The 18768-nt window shown below is 51.6% G+C and overlaps 1 protein-coding gene across 3 annotated transcripts; it reads left to right on the top strand.

Annotated features, from left to right (window-relative positions):
• The first annotated feature begins 3876 nt into the window (after nt 1–3876).
• TAL1 (TAL bHLH transcription factor 1, erythroid differentiation factor) lies at nt 3877–14866 on the top strand. 3 transcript variants are annotated; one of them, XM_027747249.2, is made up of 5 exons: nt 3877–3964; nt 5317–5466; nt 6641–7069; nt 7828–7919; nt 12326–14866. In XM_027747249.2, coding segments are annotated over exons 2-5 (942 nt in total). In that variant the 5' UTR covers nt 3877–3964; nt 5317–5464; the 3' UTR covers nt 12745–14866. The 3 variants fall into 3 exon arrangements, with proteins under 3 accessions (XP_027603050.1, XP_039240673.1, XP_039240674.1); XM_039384739.1 differs by lacking the exon at nt 3877–3964 and having other exon boundaries at nt 5306–5466; XM_039384740.1 differs by lacking the exons at nt 3877–3964; nt 5317–5466 and adding an exon at nt 6496–6502.
• Nucleotides 14867–18768: the final 3902 nt, after the last annotated feature.

The following is an 18768-nucleotide window of genomic DNA, read 5'->3' as shown; positions in this document are numbered from 1 at the left end:
CCTCTCTGGGGTCAGGGTGTGTTGTCCCTGGTGCTGGAGCCCTGCCGGGTGCCCAGCGCTGGCTGTGACAGCTCTGCCCACCTTTGGCCAGTGCCTCTGAGGACGTGGCTTAGGATGCATGGCTGTGGTGTAACACAGCCCTGTGCTGACCTCCTGGTCCTGGGAATGAGACACCGGTGCTGGAAGTGGTGATTCACTCCCATTCCCACCGTTCCTGATGGGAGGGCAGTTCAGGATGGCAGGTTGAGCCATGTGTTTTCTCCCTGCCTGTAGCACATCAACGTGCTCTAATGGGCGCTGGAACAAACTTTGTTTTAGTGATGACATTGTCTCAACAGCAGTTCAGGCTGTGGTGCTGACCTTGGCTTTCCTGCTCTGATTGTTAAACTAACGGTTAAAACAACCTCCTATAAAATCCTGGGCCTTTCCCAGTCAAATCTGAAGGACTGCAGTGTTAGTTCATGGTATGTTTGACTGGGCACTAATTGCTAATTAATTTATTACAGAATTGGGGTGAGATAAGCCATGTGCCATTTCAAAGCCAGTACAGAGAGAGGAAGGCAGCAGCTCCCTTTAAGCCATGTCAGAATTTCTCCTCTCACACAGCCTCTTCCATCAACAAGAATATTTGCTTCCTTTCAGGAAAGGTGCTACTTTTGCTGTGCTGAAAAATAAAACCTTTCTCAGTCCCTGAATCTTCTCTGGATCAGGCATAAGCTTATTATCTGCCAGCACATTTTCTGCTGAATCAGTCAAAAAATAGTTAATGTTTTTGAACATTCCAGTGAGATGAATGAGGCAATTCATACCTCTGAGCTATTGTTGCAGGGTTTTGTTCTTTGTTTCCTATTGTAAAATGTCTGGAAACACAGGAAGATGACAGTTGTATTGGTTAATATTTTAAAGACTTTCTTCAAATGCTCGAGGGCTAGAAACAATTTGAAAACAAAAGCCAAACTACTTGCACACAGCTCAGGACAAGGGTGTGGTGTTATATTAAGTTACACAAATCATATAATCTTGGACAGCAACCTCTGAGCGAGCGAAACATTAATTTACTTGACCAAAGCAACAAAAAACCACCCTTCCCTAAAGCGGCATTTTCCTTTCATAGTGTGGTGCTGAGTAATTTCAAGATGTCTGAGTGTTTCTTTTTTTTTTTTCCTGAAGCATCTACTGCAGTTTGAAGTAAAAAACACATGGAAAGCCAGGTCTGGCTTTGTTAACTGGGCAATGGGGCCCAAATTCAAGCACTGGCTCACAAGGGAATGACATGGGGGTGGGGCAGCACAGTTTAAGATTTTATTGTTTTGGGTTTGGGGTGGTTTTTTATTTTTCTTCTGTGATTTCTAGCTATCTTTAATTATAATAAAAGATTTTTATAGTGCTTGATTAAAAGGTGCTGGTCCTCCTCGGAGCATCACTGACTGCTTTACTCTGTGTCTTTTTGGTTCTCCCCACTCTGTTTGCCGGACTTGCTACCTCTTGTCTAGTGAAAGCGTGGTGAGGGGCCGGGAAGCCCACCTGAGGCAGGGCAGGGGCAGGGAAAGGTGCCACACGTCCCCTCAGGCTCGGGGTGGGACGGCCGTGCGGGCGGAGGTGGGTTGAGCTCGGCCACGGCTCCCATCGCAGCGGGGACCGGCACGGCTGGGAATGGCCCCGCAGCGGCCCTCGGTGCTCAGAAGATGCTCGGCTTCCTAATCTCCCCCGCCCAGCCCCGGCTGTTCTATCTTTAACGCTTCCTGTTGGTGAGAGGAGCCGGCTTGAAAATGGTCGTGTTTCCTGGCGGGAGGCACGGCGGGCTCTCCGGCGCGTCGTGACCGCCCCTGCCCCGCCGCCCCACTCACGCTGCCGGCATCGTGCGGGCTCCTGCCGGCCGGGACACGGCCCCGGCCCCGGCCGTGCCGCGGGGGGAGCTTGGGGAAACCTCTCCCACGGCCGCGTCCAGAGCGGGAGGCTGAGGGGAAGGAGTGAAAGGAAGAATAACAGCTCCGGCATTTCCCCCCTGCGGGAGGGTGTGCAGGTGGCGGGGAGACAATAGCGACCCCCGCACCCCAGCCCCGCCGCCGCCCCCGCCACGCACGGGCAGGTGCGGCCGGTCCGCACCGCCGCTTCTCCCCCGAGCCCCGCGCTCCGCTCACGGCCGGGGGCCGCCACCTCGCCCAAACCCCGCAGCAGGGACCGGGGGGCGTTCCGGGAGGCGCTCAGCCCGGGCCCCCTCCTTCCCACCCCGCGCCGGGGGAGATTTCGTTGATTTTTTTGTTCCCGTGCAGGCCGATCCCCGAGCTGTCGAAAAACCTCTCCCTTTAGGAGCCTTTAGGACCGCTTTACCCGTGGGCGTCCGGAGGAAGGGGTCTGCGACCCTACAGTGGCCCCCCTTCTCCCCTCTTTCCATGCCTGGAGCCTCTGGCATTTCGGGAAGGGTTTCACTCTTCCCGCAGCCTTGCGACCCCCGCGCAGGGCACTGCGACTCCCGCACCGCCCGCCTCCCGTCCCTGGCAGCCGCTCCGGCTGCACGGCGGCTTTGGGAAGGCCCGGGAGTCCTTGTCCACCCGGGCTCGGAGACCCCCGCGGCCGGGCCGAGCCCCTTCCCCGACGGGGCGTGCAGACGGACCCGAGCCCCTCTGGCTGCCCCGCATTGCTACAGGGAGACCCAGGGCCCTGTCTCCCCTTCCCCAGATCCCTCTCCTCCAGGCTGCTCCGCTTACATCCCAAATTTCTCGAGGGCGTGAGGTGCCGGCTGGGTACCTGCTCTGCTCCCAGTCCCCAGCATCCCCCAGCCTCGCAAAGATGCTGGGACTCCCCCCGCCCCAGCACGGGAGAGAATACGGGGAGCTCGTTCCAGTTCAGCCCTTTAGCAAAAACACACAGGACGGGGGGAGGAAGGCTGAGGATGGGGACACTTCTCTCTAAAACATCTCCTCTAGATGTGCTTTATTTACCTCCTCTCGTCCCAAATCAGCACACACCCCTTCCCCCTCTCTCAGCACCTCCAACAATTTATTTTGGCTCATTAAATTTAATTAAGAACGGAGTAGGTGTTCCATATTTAATAATAATAAAAAAAAGCACACAGGACGGGGGGAGGAAGGCTGGGGATGGGGACACTTCTCTCCAAAACATCTCCTCTAGATGTGCTTTATTTACCTCCTCTCGTCCCAAATCAGCACACACCCCTTCCCCCTCTCTCAGCATCTCCAACAATTTATTTTGGCTCATTAAATTTAATTAAGAACGGAGTAGGTGTTCCATATTTAATAATAATAAAAAAAAGCACACAGGACGGGGGAGGAAGGTGGGGATGGGGACACTTCTCTCCAAAACATCTCCTCTAGATGTGCTTATTTACCTCCTCTCGTCCCAAATCAGCACACACCCCTTCCCCTCTCTCAGCATCTCCAACAATTTATTTTGGCTCATTAAATTTAATTAAGAACGGAGTAGGTGTTCCATATTTAATAATAATAAAAAAAAAGGGAGGGGGGGAAACAGGGGCATAATAACCTCCAAGAGGACTAAAATAAAGAATCACTATTCAGATGCGGGCAGTCACAGTGCAATTTTTTATTACTTTTTTTTTTTTTTTTTTTTTTTTTGCAGTGTCTTTTTAAGAGCATCTAAGCACACACACATAAAAAGCTAGAAGGCATGCATTCCGGAGTTATTCCTATGCATATCCCTGCAATAATTTTCCGCTTTCCTTCGATAAAATTGCCAAATAATAATGAATCATTTCATAAATAATGGGTTTAGAAGCTTATCAGGGCAGGCGGGCCACTGCTGGGGTTTTATCTCTCTCGGCCACATTGCAGTAGTGTTCCGCTCTCCATACTAAATAGGAAACTGGACGTGATGTGGAATTAGAGCCTACCCAGCTGAAGCCACCCAACACTTACTACAAATATAGCCACGATGCGTAGGCCACAAAATGGCTCCACTCACTTTTCCCAATGAAAAGCAAATGGTGAGTAAAGAGGAATCGGCCCTGCAGCGAGCTGGGCAGTGCGGGCAGCGGGATGGGGTTTTGGGGGGCTCCGGCGGGCAGCGAGGGGGCTCTGGGGGGGGCTTCTACCCCATGTGAGAGGCAGGCAAGCAGGGAAAAAAAACACAAAACCTTTTTCCGCCGCTGGGTTTTAATCTTTTTTTATTCTTTGATGCGGGATGGGTGAGGAGGAGAACGCGCTTTCCCCTTTGAAATTGTGGGGTGCGATACCCCCACCGCCCCGGGACCCCCGGGGACCGGCTGCGGGTGTGAAGCACCCACTGGGCCCAGGTCCCCCAGCTTCTCCCAAGGGAAAAACACCAGGACACGGCATGGCCGACGGCCAGAGTCTGACCGCTTCTTCCCGGGAGGGGGGTCCCCCCATATCCCGCTCCCTCTCACCCCTTCTTTTTGGGGCGATTTCCCTACAAACGATCGGCGGGAGAGGTGCGCTTTCGGGCTGGAAATTTCCTGCCGATCGGCTGCTGGAAAACAAAAGGATTTTGCGGAGCAGAAACGAGCAGGCGGGGAATTATTACCCCCCCCCCCCCCTCCGTTCTCCAAACGAAACCATCCCAATTTAGGGCAAAATACCGCAGATATCTGTGCGGGTTTATGAATTTCGTTTTTAACGAAAGCGGGGGGAGACGCCATCGGGATTGGGTTTTTTGGTTTTTTTTTGTTTTTTTTTGTTTTTACAAAGAGATAAGCCTTATTTTTCGTGATTTCGTTGGCGGGGGGGGGAACCGGCCTCGCCTTCCTGTTGCTCGGCGGCGGGGAGCGGACTCACCCCGCTGCCGGCCCGGTCCCGGCTGTCGCGGCTCCTCGACCGGGAGCGCGCCTGGTAACCGGCCCCTTGAGGAATTTAATTTGCCCCTTTAGGAATTAAATTTTCCAGCCGGACGCGGGAGAAACGCCGTCGCCGCGGCCGCTTCGTGCGAGCCCACTGGGAGAAAAACAACCCCGTGTCCGGGCCCGTCTGGGATTTCCTCCCGGAGAGATCGGGCTTGCAATGTATCCAAAAAAACGCCCAATTCACCCCAAACCTAGGGCCTTTTTTTTTTCACGCCTTTTTTTTTTTCTTGTTTATTTTTTTTTCCACGCCAGGCCGTGCCCGTCGCTCGTTGTGGCCCCTTGTGCGAGGCGGTGGCTCCCGGCGGCGGCGGGGGGGGGACCCGGGGGTGGCCGCTGTCCCCTGTCACAGGGGCCGCCCCGGGGTGCTGTTCCCTCCTTCCCTCTCCCCTGCACCCTTCTCTCTCCACTGATCTTTGGCAATCCGGACCCACGAGATCCACCCTCTCCTCTTTTTCTCCCCCCCCTTCTCTTCCTCCCAGGATTTAGCAGTTTTATCCCGATGCGGGTGTCCTTCCTCTCTGTAAAGTCGTAAGTACCTTGAGGTGGGAGGAGTAAATTCAGCCTGACACTGAGAGCGCTTTTGTTGAAACAGGAGAGACTTGCGGTGTCCCTACTTAAATATGACACATGTGAGTAATCTCTTCCTATACAATATCGGAATAGGCAATTAGATTTTTCTTTCTAGAGGGTTGGAGGGAAGGCAGGGAGCTTGTGCTTTATGTCGGGTGGCTGGGGTTTTTTTTATTTTTCAGAGAGATGGTGAGATATGGCAAAAAAATGGGATTTCTGTCGCAATTCAGCCCATCAAAAACGGGAAAAAAATTACCCAAGGCAAAGGAGCGAGAAGGATGGGCGGCAGCTCCCTGCTCCGTGAAGCTCCCTATTTATATGGGGAAAAAATAAACCAAACAAACAAACAAACGAACAAAACATCTGAAAGCGAACGAGGGGATATGTGGGAGAAAAAGCATGGCAATAATCTCCATATCGCTGCCTGCCCTCGGCGCGAGGTGCCCTGTCGCGACAGCATTCGTTCTAAGGGAGAAGGGGGACAATGCTGTGTGCGTCCGCGGCCGGGCCCCTTCCTCCTTCCTGCTGTAGTGAATGCGCGGGGGGATTGGCTCCGTTAGGGGCTGGTTTAACCCCCTCTCCCCCAAAAAGTGGTTTCGGGTATATTTCGCTGTTTTACGAATAATAATAATAGTGAAAACTAGACATGGGAGGAAAAGGGGCCACTCTTGAGGCTGAGGCCGCTGCCGGCAGTCCGGGCCGCGGTCGGGCTGACTCCGCAGGTCGGCAAACACCGCCGGGGCCCCCGATGCGGAGAGAAGTACCCCGCAAAAAAGCGGGGGCGCGCGCTGTGCCTCCTCCATCATTTGGCCGCATAATTTCACTCGGTGCGCCGGGCGCTGGCCGAGCCCTTCTTGCTGCACCGGCCGCCCCGACAGTGCCACCGCTCCGCGGGTACCGGGGGATGGGGGATCGGGTCCGGTGGTGCGTCCTGCGGGACCGGGGCGCTGCGGGACGTCAAAAGTGCCGCACCGCTCCGCCAGGCTCCGTGACGTCACGGCAGGGCCGCTCCGTGACGTCACGGCCCCGCACGGCTCGGGCGGGGTGGACCCGCAGACCCCCCGGTGCCGCCAGCAAACTCTAAATGATTTTAGGGTGATTTGTAACTCCCCCCGTTTCTCACCGGCCAAGTCCGAGCCCCGAAGCGGCCACCCCCGTCGGGGCGGTACCTGCGGAGGGGTAAACCCCCCTCCCCAAAGCGGGGCCGCCCCTCACCGCTGCCTCTCTCCGCAGGACGATGGACAGGCCGCCCGCCCCGCCGCCCCCCAGTGACCCCCGCGATGCCCGCCCCCCCCGGCGGCACGACTCGGAAGCGGAGACCACGAGCGAGCCGGAGAGCAGCCGCGGGGGCATGGAGGCGCCGGCGGACCCCCAGCTGCTGCTCAACGGGGCGTCCAAGGAGGCGGGCCGGCCCTCCCCCGGGCCCCCCGCCGCCCCTGTGCCCGTCATCGAGCTGGTGCGCCGGGGGGGCTCCCTGGACATAAAAGGCCGGGAGGCGGCGGGAGAGGCGATGCAGAGAGCGCCGGGTGCCGAGCCGTGCCGCGCCGCCGAGGCCGCCTGCGAGGCCCGCATGGTGCAGCTGAGCCCCCCCGCGCTCCCGCTGCAGCCCCACGGCAGGGCCATGCTCTACAACCTGGGCCAGCCGCTGGCCACCATCAACAGGTCCGTGTCTCCCCGAGGGGTGCCCCGCTCGAATGCGGTGCCGGGGAGGGAGGGAAGGAGGTGCGGGGAAGAGAGGGGAGCTGCAGCATCTCTTCTTCCGAGCGGGGCTCGGGGCTTAGTCATCGCGGGTTTGCATGCAACTTTGCAAAGGAAGAAAGGGAAAAGGGCAGAGAGGGGGGGGAAAAAAAAAAAGAGGAAACGAAAAACTGTCATTCCTAGAAAAAAAAAAAAAAAACACAGTAGAAATGTCCCGGGCAGAGCAAGGGAGTCCGTCAGTAAACGGGCCAGAGCTGGTTTAGCTCCTCGGACTCTCTCTGTTCTCCGACGAGTCCCTCAAATAAGCGCAAGGGACAGCAAAGGCTCTGGCAGGGGCTGGGCCAGCCCGGGGGGGGTGCGGGGACGGACCCGGTGCGGACCCGGCCCGGCTGGACGTTCGCGCCCGCCTGCGGGAGGACACAAAGCCGCGGGGATGCGGGTGGGTTTTGCCTGGAGCCTCCAGCCCGGATATTCCAAGCTGCCCACATCCCCCTGCTCACGGGGGGCTGGCGTCCCTCGCTGCGTGTCCCCAGGCGGCCGCGTGTCGTGTCGCCTCACGACCCAGGGCTCGGCTTCGTGAGCCGTGAGCTCGCTCCGAGGTCACGGAGCAGCTCTGCTTCCCGCCGACCCCGAGCTGCCCCCGGACGCTGCCTCCCCCCACCGGGAGCCGGGGCGGGGGGATGCCGGAGTGTCCTCACGGCCTCTCTGCCTTTCGTTTGCAGCGGGTTTTTCGGCGAACCGGATTCCTTCTCCATGTACGGCAGCAACCGGGTGAAGCGGAGACCGTCTCCGTACGAGATGGAGATCACCGACGGTGAGAGCATTTCGCCCCTGCGCCAGGTCTTTAGGGGGATCCCCTTCTGCTGAGGGGGGCAAGTTGCTGGACGGCGCCATACTCCGGGATTAAACCCCCAAATAACAAATAACAAAAGGACTAAAGCCCCAAACCGTGAAATGCGAATAGGACGTCTAGGGAGTCAGGGGTGGCTCTGCGGTAAGGTTCGGGATAGTGGAGCCCACACCAGTCCCCACTAACGCCCAGCAGCGTGCTCGGTGGGTTTGACTTCACCCAGCGAAGCAGTTCAGTGTAATGGCTAATTACACCCCTCAGAGATCAAATCCGAAGGAAGACCCTAAATGTAAGTCTTTGTTGAAGTTCAGATCAGGGCCACTGTAGTGAGATGCTGTGTCTGTAAACCCTTTCAGCCAGGAGACATTCGCAATGCAGACCACAGCCTTGGGCGGAAAGGACAAACTGCCTTTAAACTGCCTGGAAGCAAAGAGCTAACCCTGTGCTGAGGTCTGCAAGGGCGCAATGGGATTGCCTTTTGCATTTTAATTCTGTGTACATCCACACCTTGCTGCTGTCTGCCGTGGAGAAATATCCCGTGGCAGAGCGCGGGAGCAAATACGGCGAGTGACAGCCTGGTGTCTGAGCAGAGATCCCAGGCATGGGCATTCCTGTCGGAGCCGCGGGATAGTTTCAGAGAATGGAAAGGAGGGAGAAGGCAGTGCAGGATCCATTGCCGGCTCCCCGGCAGCCGGCGTGGGGTGCGGGATGCGGCGTGCAGGCGGCAGCGCTGCCCACGCAAAGGGGTGTTCGCAAGAACAATTTACACGTGGAAGGCCAACCCGTTCATCTGCGGAGTTAACAGCCCGTACACACGAGATCCATTGAAACGTGTTTTCTCTTTAGCAATTGTAAACACTGTGTTTCAATTGCTGGACAATTATTTTCCTTCTTTTTAGCTAGCTGTGCCTTCTACTCGGCTAATCTAAGATCAAATCCTAATCCACATCACTCTAAAACAATACAGCCCGAAATGACGGACTCAGGGTATTATCTGCATTAATCAGTCTCTCTCTCTCCCCACTCTGTGCTCTCCTGGTCCTTTCAGACCGGAGTCCCGTGGGACAGGGGGATGTCACAGCCCTGGCACAAGAAGGGCTTTTTGTCCGGCTTTCAGTTCTGGGGCTTAATGGTTACGGTGAAAAGTCCATCAAATCACATTGTCCGACTAAAGCTTTTGACTTGCTATTTAATTAGGTGTTAAGGATTACAGACATACTTGGTTGCAACCAAGTTTTTGGATATGTTCTTTGATTCAGGTGTACAGATTGGGCCCAATCCTGAAAGTTCTGGCTCATGTGAATTTCCAAGACGGGGCTCAACATTTTTTGGGGGGAGAAAAATATGTATCAGACGATGCCGTCTAAACAGGAGCAATTTGCAGGAATGTACATCCCATGCTGAGGCGTCTGTGTGGTCTGATGGGCTTTGCTTATCGCTCTGGTGGTCACCTGCCAGGTGACATCTGTGGCACACAGGAGCATCACTCCTCAGAGTCCCCAGCCCTTGGGAGCTGCAGAAGGGCAGAAAAGTCTTGCCGAGCACTTGGTGTTTGGTTTGCTCTGTAAGGAAATGAGCGGATTTTTTTTGCAACTATTCATTTATCTATTTTGTGGAAAGTTCGTTGCATTTAATATCTTCTTTAAAAATAACTATAAATGGAGATAAAAACGTGAAAAAGTATCAGTAAAAAAGTATATCCTGGAACTTTGGAAGCTCATCTTTTTATTAGTTTTCCTTAGATCTCTAATTACAATTTTAAAAGCATCAGTCAATCAACTGGAACAAAATCCAGGCAAAAATTCTCATCTGACTGCTTGAATTAATTGTGAGGCAAATTTCTTTATAAGAAATAGATCTTCTATTATAACACAGCTATGGGGCATTTTAATTTTCTCCATTGCTTGACATGTTTTGGTCCAAACCTGACCTCTTTCCAAAAGATATTGTTAATTCAGTTCATGCAGGAATCAAGAATATGAGTGGTGTCAGGATTTGTGTTATATACTGGAGCTTGGTTTGGGTGCCCCTGGATGAAAATGAACAAGTCTTTTTTTTCTGATTTCTGACCTGTTTATGAATAGATGCCTTTTAGTTGTCAGTTTTCAGTGAACACAGACATATGTTTGAAGCCTGTGAAGACTGGAAGTCTCTTGAGGTGGTTTTGGGGTCTTTTTTTGTTTTGGTTTGGTTTTTAATAAACAATATCCAATGTGTTTTTTTTTCTTATAACCTAATGGGAGTATATGGGTTTTAAGCTACTTCTTTTTCTGGATTCAAGGCTGGTTTCTTTATCTTTTCTGGAAAGAGCATTGAAGTGTTAAAATTGTTGTATTATTGTAGTGGGTTATAGCACATTCTTCAATGCCTTCTTAATAGTGCTGTTGAGGTCCCCTTGGTCCCCACCACAATCCTGTAGCACAGCAGACTGTGCACATCAGGGACAAGAGGCCTTCCCTTTCCATGAGCTCTTGCAAATTAATTCATACAAAGGGCATTATGTGCTGTTTAGGGGTCAATATTACCTTTATTAAAGCATCAGACTGGAATCTTAGAGGTCAGAGAAGATGTGTTTCTCATTTCTGTATCCCCCAGCTTATTCCAGAGGCTCTTTGTGATTTTGGAGGCCTCCCTGCTCCTGAGCATTCTGTAAGGAGAAGTGACTGCTCACACTCTGGAGAAGGTGGCACCTTTAACCTGGCTGTTTGGGAATGTGTCCGCATACAAACCCTGCAGTGCAGGGTGTTCTGTGTGATGTGCTGGACTGAAGGGACTCAGTTTCCCCTGAAAGGAGTGAAGTGTGATGGTGTTTAATCATCTGGAATGTGGGATTCCTCTTCTTGTGTTGTGGAAGGTGGAATCTGTCGAGGTGCAGCCTAGTAGCATGCTTCCAAAGTCACATTTGTTCAGCTGCTCTGTCACAGTCAGGGCAGCCAAGAGTTTTGCTAGGCAAGAATAATGATGTTTAAATGTCCCACAGGGTGCTGGTTTCACTGGGTGATGGCAGAGCTGTAGCTTAAACTGCTTCCCACAGCCAGGGACTTGCTCCCTCCAGAAGGGAGTAATTAGGCAAGTGTCTCAATGTGGGGAATACAAGGGAGAGACCGTGGGGATGGGGATTCCACAGTCCTTTGGGGTACAACTCACTGATGTGTTACCTGCAAGTCTTTGCTTCACATTCTGTGATGATTTTCATTTTATGTGATGCTTCCCACCCTTTGGGAGTTTCTGCCATGGTCAGTCTCCCAGATTTCCATGAGATTGATGTGACCTTCCACTGTTGATGTCTCCTGGAGATGAGGATGGAAAGGCTGTAATAATAAAAGCATATTATGGTAGTGCCCCCTTATGTGAGCTGGTTTCCATGGACCCAAGGACCTGCAATCCTGATTTACAGAATTGTCGCTCCTGTACCGCAGTATATTTTGAGTAGATGTGCTTTTGGGTCCCTTCTAGCACAGAAGGAATGTTTTTCTCAAGGCAAGAGGAGTTACCCTGGTGATCTGAAAGGAGAATTGGTGTGTTTTGTCCATCCTGTGTAATATGCTCTGTCAGAAATACGGCTGTAAAATGTCAGGGATTTAATTGGAATTCACACGTAATTAAACAATGTTTTCACTTCTCCAGTTAGTGTCAGAGGGAGTTTTTGCCCTGTGGCAGTGATATGTAGAGAGAGCAGGAGGCCCTCGGTTCAGCTGTGAAACTGTTTCATCCTCCCTCATGATCACCCTTCCAGCAAGGACACTGCCTTCACTCTGTGGGTCACATTGCTACCTGTCCTCATTGCTATGGGGCGAATCCCACCATCCTGTTTCATACAAAACACCCAGAGGGCTGGTGGCAATCCTATGATCTCTATCAGCACTGGATCCTGCCTGCAGCAGGGAGGGTCTCTGGGTCTTAGAGTTGTCAAAGCCTCTGCTCAAGCCAATTTCCTCCTGTCTCGATGATGTGTCCTTTAGACACTTTTGCGATACAAAATAAAACTATCTAGTGAGATCAGCTTTCAATAGGACCTTTGTTGATGAGTTACCCTTGTTAATGAGCTGAGATACCCTAAAAGCATAGCAGCCTTCTGCACACGTGTCATGGCTTAAGCCTTCCTCCTTGGAGAGGTAAATTTACACATCTGAGGAGACACCCAAAGAGATGCAATTCCATTTTTCCCTTCCACTGGATTCAACAGAAGTTATGGCTATCTCAGCTCATCATATCAGCTTCCAGTTAGCTGGAAACTCTTGTTTCACCGCCTTGCTGATGTCAGTCACTAGAATAAGTCAGTTAGTCAATTTGGGAAACAGTGACCTATTCAGCAAAGTAAACCTGACCTGTTATTCCCTGCTCCTAATTCTATCTGGTTGGAATTCCAGGTCCTCACACGAAGGTGGTTCGCCGCATTTTTACCAACAGCCGGGAGAGGTGGAGACAGCAGAATGTCAACGGAGCCTTTGCAGAGCTCCGCAAGCTCATCCCCACCCACCCGCCCGACAAAAAACTGAGCAAGAACGAGATCTTGCGCCTGGCTATGAAGTACATCAACTTCCTGGCCAAGCTGCTCAACGACCAGGAGGAAGAAGGAAACCAAAGGGGCAAAGTGAACAAAGACTCTGGGATAGTCCAGGAAGACCTCCTGCAGGACATGTTGTCTCCTAACTCTAGCTGTGGAAGCTCTTTAGACGGAGCGGCGAGCCCGGACAGCTTCACGGAAGAGCACGAAACGCTGGACTCGAAGCACACGCGGAGCCTGCACCACGCCATCCTCCCCGTAGAAGGCAACGCGCAGCGGTGATGACCTTGGCACTGCTCCCGAAGCACCAAGGGGGAGAGGCAAGGCCCGAGCGTGAGGATGCTGGAACTTGTGCTCGCGGGATCCGTGACTCTGCCTTTCCCCGGGAGCTCGGGCTCCCCGCTCTCCCCAGCCCGGGGCGGAGCGGCCGGAACGTTGGCTGAGGACGAGACCAACCCAGATGGACGTTCAGTATTTAGGTACGTGATCGTACAAAGAAGAAAAGCATTGAAGTCATCTTCATTGTACATACTGCTCGTGTTGTGACCCTGAGGAGGGGGAGGAGACGTGGCCAGCGCCTCTCCAGCATTTAGAGGGCTTTCAGACCGTTTGATGACCATTGCTTTTTAAACAGTCGCCTGGTTGAGGCATGAAACTCCTCTTTCACTGCTGGCAGAGGCCACCGATGCTTTCCTGCTCCACGTGGTGCTGGAGACTGCTGCATCATGCCAGTGCAGCACTTCTCCAGCCTGTGGCACACACAGCTGGTCTGAACAGGAGCTGGGGCCACGTGTTCCTGTTGTCCAAGAGCTTTTGTCTGTATCTTTTTAAAGAGGTGAAAAAATACCCTCAGCAAAAGAACTATTAAAAGGATTAAGACTATTTCTTTCTCTCTTCTTTTTTTCTTTTTTTTTTTTTTTTTTCTTTTTTTCTTCCCCTTTCCTCCTTTCCCTTCTACCTAACTTTGAATTGTTTGGGGTTGTAGTATTTATGACGTGGGATTACTTCTGTTTAACACTGTCATGCAGTATCCATTGAATGAAAAGGTACATAGGTGTTTTCTGCCACCCTCCCAGTCCCTAATTCTTCTGCTGGTAACACTCAGCAGGTGAGCTCCAAGCCTGTTGTGGTCTACTAGAGCTTTCCCAGTGGTTTCTTAGGGCCAGAATTTCTCTCAAGAAAGATGAATTTCGGAATTGGTAAGGGAAAAAAATACTTACTAGTGGAGTATCTCCTTGGACTGGAGGATTTTTATGATCAAAAAGCAACAAAAAGGCAAAAGGAGTCAGTGATGTATCAACAGTGTGCGTGTACATAGGAATATAAAAGGGTTTTAATGGTATGCTTTGAAGTTTCTGATTTTATTGTGTGAAAATGGTGGTGGTTCAGCTGTGCCAATGCCCACAGTATGGACCATAGTGCTGGATTTATTCTGGCCTTAGGGAGGTCCTTACTGATGAGACTGAACCTTGCAGGGGAAGCACTAACAACAGTGGTGGGATTAGCCTCCATTCCCAAGTGCTCAGGTTGCTGCAAAGTTGATATTTGTGACTGAGATGGTCCTCTGATCCCTGCTGCCCCCCCGGGAGGGTGTTTGGGAAACAGAAGGACTGAGGACCAGGAGGCTGCTGCTGTGGGGGCTGGGAGCTGAGGACCACCCTGTGCTATCACCACATCAATCCCATCATTTCCCACCCACCCACCCATTGCCTGAAGGGGCAATTGCCCCAAGTCCATCCTCTCCTTCTGCAGAGAAGGCACAGAAATCTCTACAATGCTACAGTAAAAAAAGCCCCAAAACCAACAAACCACACACAAACATCCTTTGGAAGGGGATAAATCTTTTTAAGTGGGGACACCTTCCACCTCACTTGTTTCTTCCCAAGGATGCTGAGGTACAAAGGAACACAGAGAATTTAAGTGGGTGTCTGCAAGCCCATCCAGGCTTATTTCAGAGCTCTGTCATTTCCATCCCTGCCGGGTTCTGATGCCTCTTTGTAAATAATAGTTAAGAGTCTGGCGTGTGGCTTGGCTTATTAGGTGGAATTAGTTGCCTGAGAAGGGATCCTGGCCCATGTAAGGATTTCCAAGACCCCAAATCTTGGAACGCACCAATCTCCCCCATCTTAAACTGGGGAAAAGGAGGAAAACTTCCTGGGTCTGGATTGTCCATGCATGGGTTTTTTTACTAGAAAGGGTTACCTGCAGGGCTGTGCCAGGGAAGAGGTGCTGGCAGGTGACAAAGTGACACTGAGGAAGAGGTTTGGGCTGGTACTGGTGCCAGGGGTAGGAAAGGCAAGCACTGAGGGCTGCCAGGGGACCCTCTGGGGAGAGAGGGGGATGCTGTCACACAGGTAAAGCCATTCTTGGTCTCAAAATAACCCTTTACAACCTTTTTATTAAACTATTGCAAGACAAAAAAAAACAAACCACCAACATCTAGAAATTCCTCATTCCGCACAAATTTATTATTTTTTGTTTAAATCTTTTTTGGTAGCTGAATAGTTGGGAAAATGGTACAACTTTGGCAGCACCCTCAAACACCCCCCCCCCACACACACGTGCCTGCTCGTAGCCCTTGGCAGAGCGCACTGTAAGGTCTCCTGGGGTATGTACAGTTGTACTTAATTGTGATTTGAATGGTACATTTCCTCTGCCCACCTCTCCTCCTCTCTGCTTCGTCTCTCGCTGTGCCGACCATCATCCCCTGTTTCTGTCGGAAGCGGCGCTCTGGGGCAATGTTGTACCGTGTGAGTGAATTCCTGCCTTACGATTTTGGGTTTTTTTCAGCCCCCTCCCTTTCTCTGCCACGCTCCCTTCGGATTTCTGCATTTTTTCTGCAGAAATGAAGTAACCAGACCTGGTACCCTGAGTCTAAACCCTCTGTGGACGTGCTATTTAGAAAACACATTTGTTGTAATGTGTGTGTATATATAAATATATATATATAATGAATATATCAAGAATATTTCTAAATAAAGTTTTACAAAGCAGCCTCCACTTGCTGTCTGCCTCTGTCCCACCTCATCGCTTGAACCCATCACTACTTTAGTATTTCATTGCGGGATGAAGATGCCAGAGTGGCCCCTTCCCAGCCACCAGAAGTCATAATCAGGCAGTAAAAACCTTGCAAAAGGACGTATTATTTTTTTTTTTTCTTTGCTTGACTCACACCGTCCAGCCTGGGCTGGGCTTCTTCAGAGAGAGAGGCGGGAGGAAGAGCGCACGGGGCCGGCAGGAAGGAAGGCGGGCGATGAAGCAATGCCCCCGCCGCAGGCGAGCGTTACCCCCAGCGCGTTATTTGCAGGTCCCCCAAAGGCTCCAGTGGCCTTTTCCCTCCTTTTGGCGAGGGTGAGTGTGCAAGGAAGGGGCTGCTGGGGAGCCGTGCTACTTCCTTTGACAATTCGGCCATGATTTAATAGGCAGTGACTGCAATTCCTCTTTTTTTTTTTTTTTTTTTTTTTTTAAAGTTATCACAGCCATGTGCACAAATACTTTTAAAAAAAATATAACATTAATTAGGGAGTGTTTACAGGCTAAGTAGTCCATTGAACATGTGTATGTTAATATATATATAATATTATATATATAATATTAATTTATATATATTATATATATTACATATATAATATAATATTATATATATATATACACATAAAATGCCACGCTGCTGCTAGTGGTCAACACCATACCAATAGCACAGAGCAGATGACCAGGAATGGTAACTCAAGTATTTTTTTTGTCTTTAATTTCTGTGAATTTCAGACTCATTGCTTATTTAAACAGAGCCTTTTAGAGCATCCTCGGCTTTCTTAAAGCATCGCCTCCAAAAGTTTAGCTGCTAAAGCCTCTTCCACAGCAGACAAGCAGCCAACTCTTGCTTTTAAAGTTTCTGGGTGTCATTTCCCCCTGTGTGAAAGAGGGGACCCCGTTTCAACCTCCAACCTGGGTGTGCAGGGAGCCCTGCCCAGGTGCAGTCCCGGACTAGGGACATGGGGCACCCCTTGACAACCAGGCTGAGCAAAGCCCCTGCAGCCAGGACAGGGCTGGTTTCATCCCAGGCACTGGGACCAGGCACGGGGCAGGTGTGGGGCAGTGTGTGGCTGTTGGGTGTTTATCTGGAGCTGGGAGATCAGGGCTGCACAGCTGGTTTAACCCGTCTCGCCCTGCTGCCAGCCCAGCACGAGCTGATAGCTCAGCCACTGGTTATCTCTGCCTCCCACCTCCTGGTTCTCTCCCTCCCTCCTTCCATCACCGGGGCAATTCTGCTTCCACCTCCCCCTTCTGCTTTTTTTCTTCCTTCAGTTAAAATGTCCTTCATGGCCACACGGCTTTTGCCACCAGCAAAAGGAAAAACATCCTCCAGGTGAAGGTTTCAAACCACTCTGGGCACATATGTAAGCTCCATAACCGATGGAAAGGGATGAGAGTTTGCCAGTGCCACCTGCTCCCTGGTGGGATGGCCAATGTGCATCACTCCTGATTGACTCTGGTGGTGGGGAGACCGTGAGCGCTGCTGTGCTGGGACATTCTTCGGGGTTCTGTCCCCATCTGGGTGGCTGGTGGCTTTATGCTGGCCATGCTGAGAAGAGTATCCTTCTTCCTTTATCTTCTTCTCCAGAGCATCTGGACCTTGCTGCTGCTCTGCCACCAAGATGCATATTTCACAGAAGGTAGCAGATATTCACCTGCCTTTGCATTTATTTTTAAAAGTAGTTTTCAGAAGCCCTTCTCATTCTCATCTTCTGGTGGAAAATTTAATTCATTTCTCATCAAATGGTAATTTCTTTCACAGTCGTGTTGTGTTACAAATGGTGATGTGCGCTGCTCTGTGGATTCAAATACATGGGGGAAAACCCCCAACCCAACCTCTTTTTTTTCCTCTGTTCATGCAAAACAGAAAGGAAAGTTGGGAAAAGCACCTTAGAGCCCTGGTTTCCACGGCACAGAAGGGATCAGCGCAGCAGGAGGGTGTTGTGGGTGGCATTGCCCTTGGCATTGCCACCATTTCTCACTGGTGGTGCCACAAGGTGATGGGGGTTCTGGTCTGTGGTGCAGGAAACCTTTTGGCAAATAGTGATTTCTTTACAAGCTTGAAACAGGTGTGTTTAAGGGTATTTTTTGTTCACCCGTGTTTCTAATGTGTCGCAGGAACCTGGTGGTAGGTTCTCAGTGGCAGAAAATTTCCCTTGCCATTGTATGGATGACACTGGGGAATGAGAACAGAGAGGAAGTAGCTTTAGGATAAAATTGAAATAAATAAAAGAGAAGGTGCAAGGGATGTGCAAGAAACAAACAAAGAAACCCCCATAACCAACCAAAATTTGGGTAGATTTTATTTTCAAGCCTCATTGTCTGGTTTTAATTACAGCCTTTCTGGCAAAGCCATGTTGAGGGCAGCCTGCACTGGCTTCCCTGCCTGGGAACACTGCTGAAGCCAGGAGCAAGGACCTGCTTCATTAAGGGCATTCCCACATAATTGAATTAAATATGCTCACAGGAACGACAGGACCCAAACATTCCCACCCTGGCAACCGATGAGAAAGCTTCTCCTCTTCGCTACGACAGGCCAGTGACAACAGGAGGGAGTAATTTATGGCTCTCTGGGACTGCTCGATATGCTCTTCATCCAGGGGCTCATCCCTGACATTCCCACCGCCGCACAAAGGCTGCAGCCGGCCAGTGATGCCCAGGGGACACCACACTGTCACACACAGCAAGGAGATGAGCAGCAAGCAGGATCCCCTCTCTCCTCCCACCTCTGCTCTTTCTCTCTGGTCCTCCTGCCTCTCCATTCACCTTTATTCTCACTTTTTTTTTTTTTTTTTTTTTTTTTTTTTTTTTTTTTTCCATCCCAAAATTGGTCCCGGGGTGAGGGGAAAGCCCCACAGCTCATCAGGGCTGGGGGTGGGTGGGGAAGGATGAGGATGCCCTGAGGCTGCAGGGGCTCGGGAGGACGGACCTGCACCACTGACGGGGTGTCCAGCAGGCACCGTCAAACTTGTCCCCCCGGTAGACATTCCTTTTCCCCTGATCTTGAAGCTATTCTCAGCCGCCCCAGTGACCTTTCCGGGGAACAATTTACTATTGTGTTATGGTAAAGCCCGGCCTCTATTTTTGCACTCTGTTTTGCTGATGCGGGCACGGAGCGAGACGGGAATCCAGCAGGAAATGGGAGGGAGCGTCTGGATCACAGTTAAGACTGCCCCGGCACTTTGATGTGCCGGGGCCGAACCCGCCCGGCAGCACGTGGTTGGGCCGGGGACTTTGCTCCCTGCCTATCCCTCCGGTAAATCCTGGATGGCA

The sequence above is a fragment of the Pipra filicauda genome, unplaced genomic scaffold, assembly GCF_003945595.2.
Source record: "Pipra filicauda isolate LSUMZ 115617 unplaced genomic scaffold, ASM394559v2 scaffold36_size6622888_pilon, whole genome shotgun sequence".
Classification (NCBI taxonomy): Eukaryota; Metazoa; Chordata; class Aves; order Passeriformes; family Pipridae; genus Pipra; species Pipra filicauda.
Note: the sequence above shows the minus strand (reverse complement) of the source record. Positions and strands in the feature narration are given on the sequence as shown.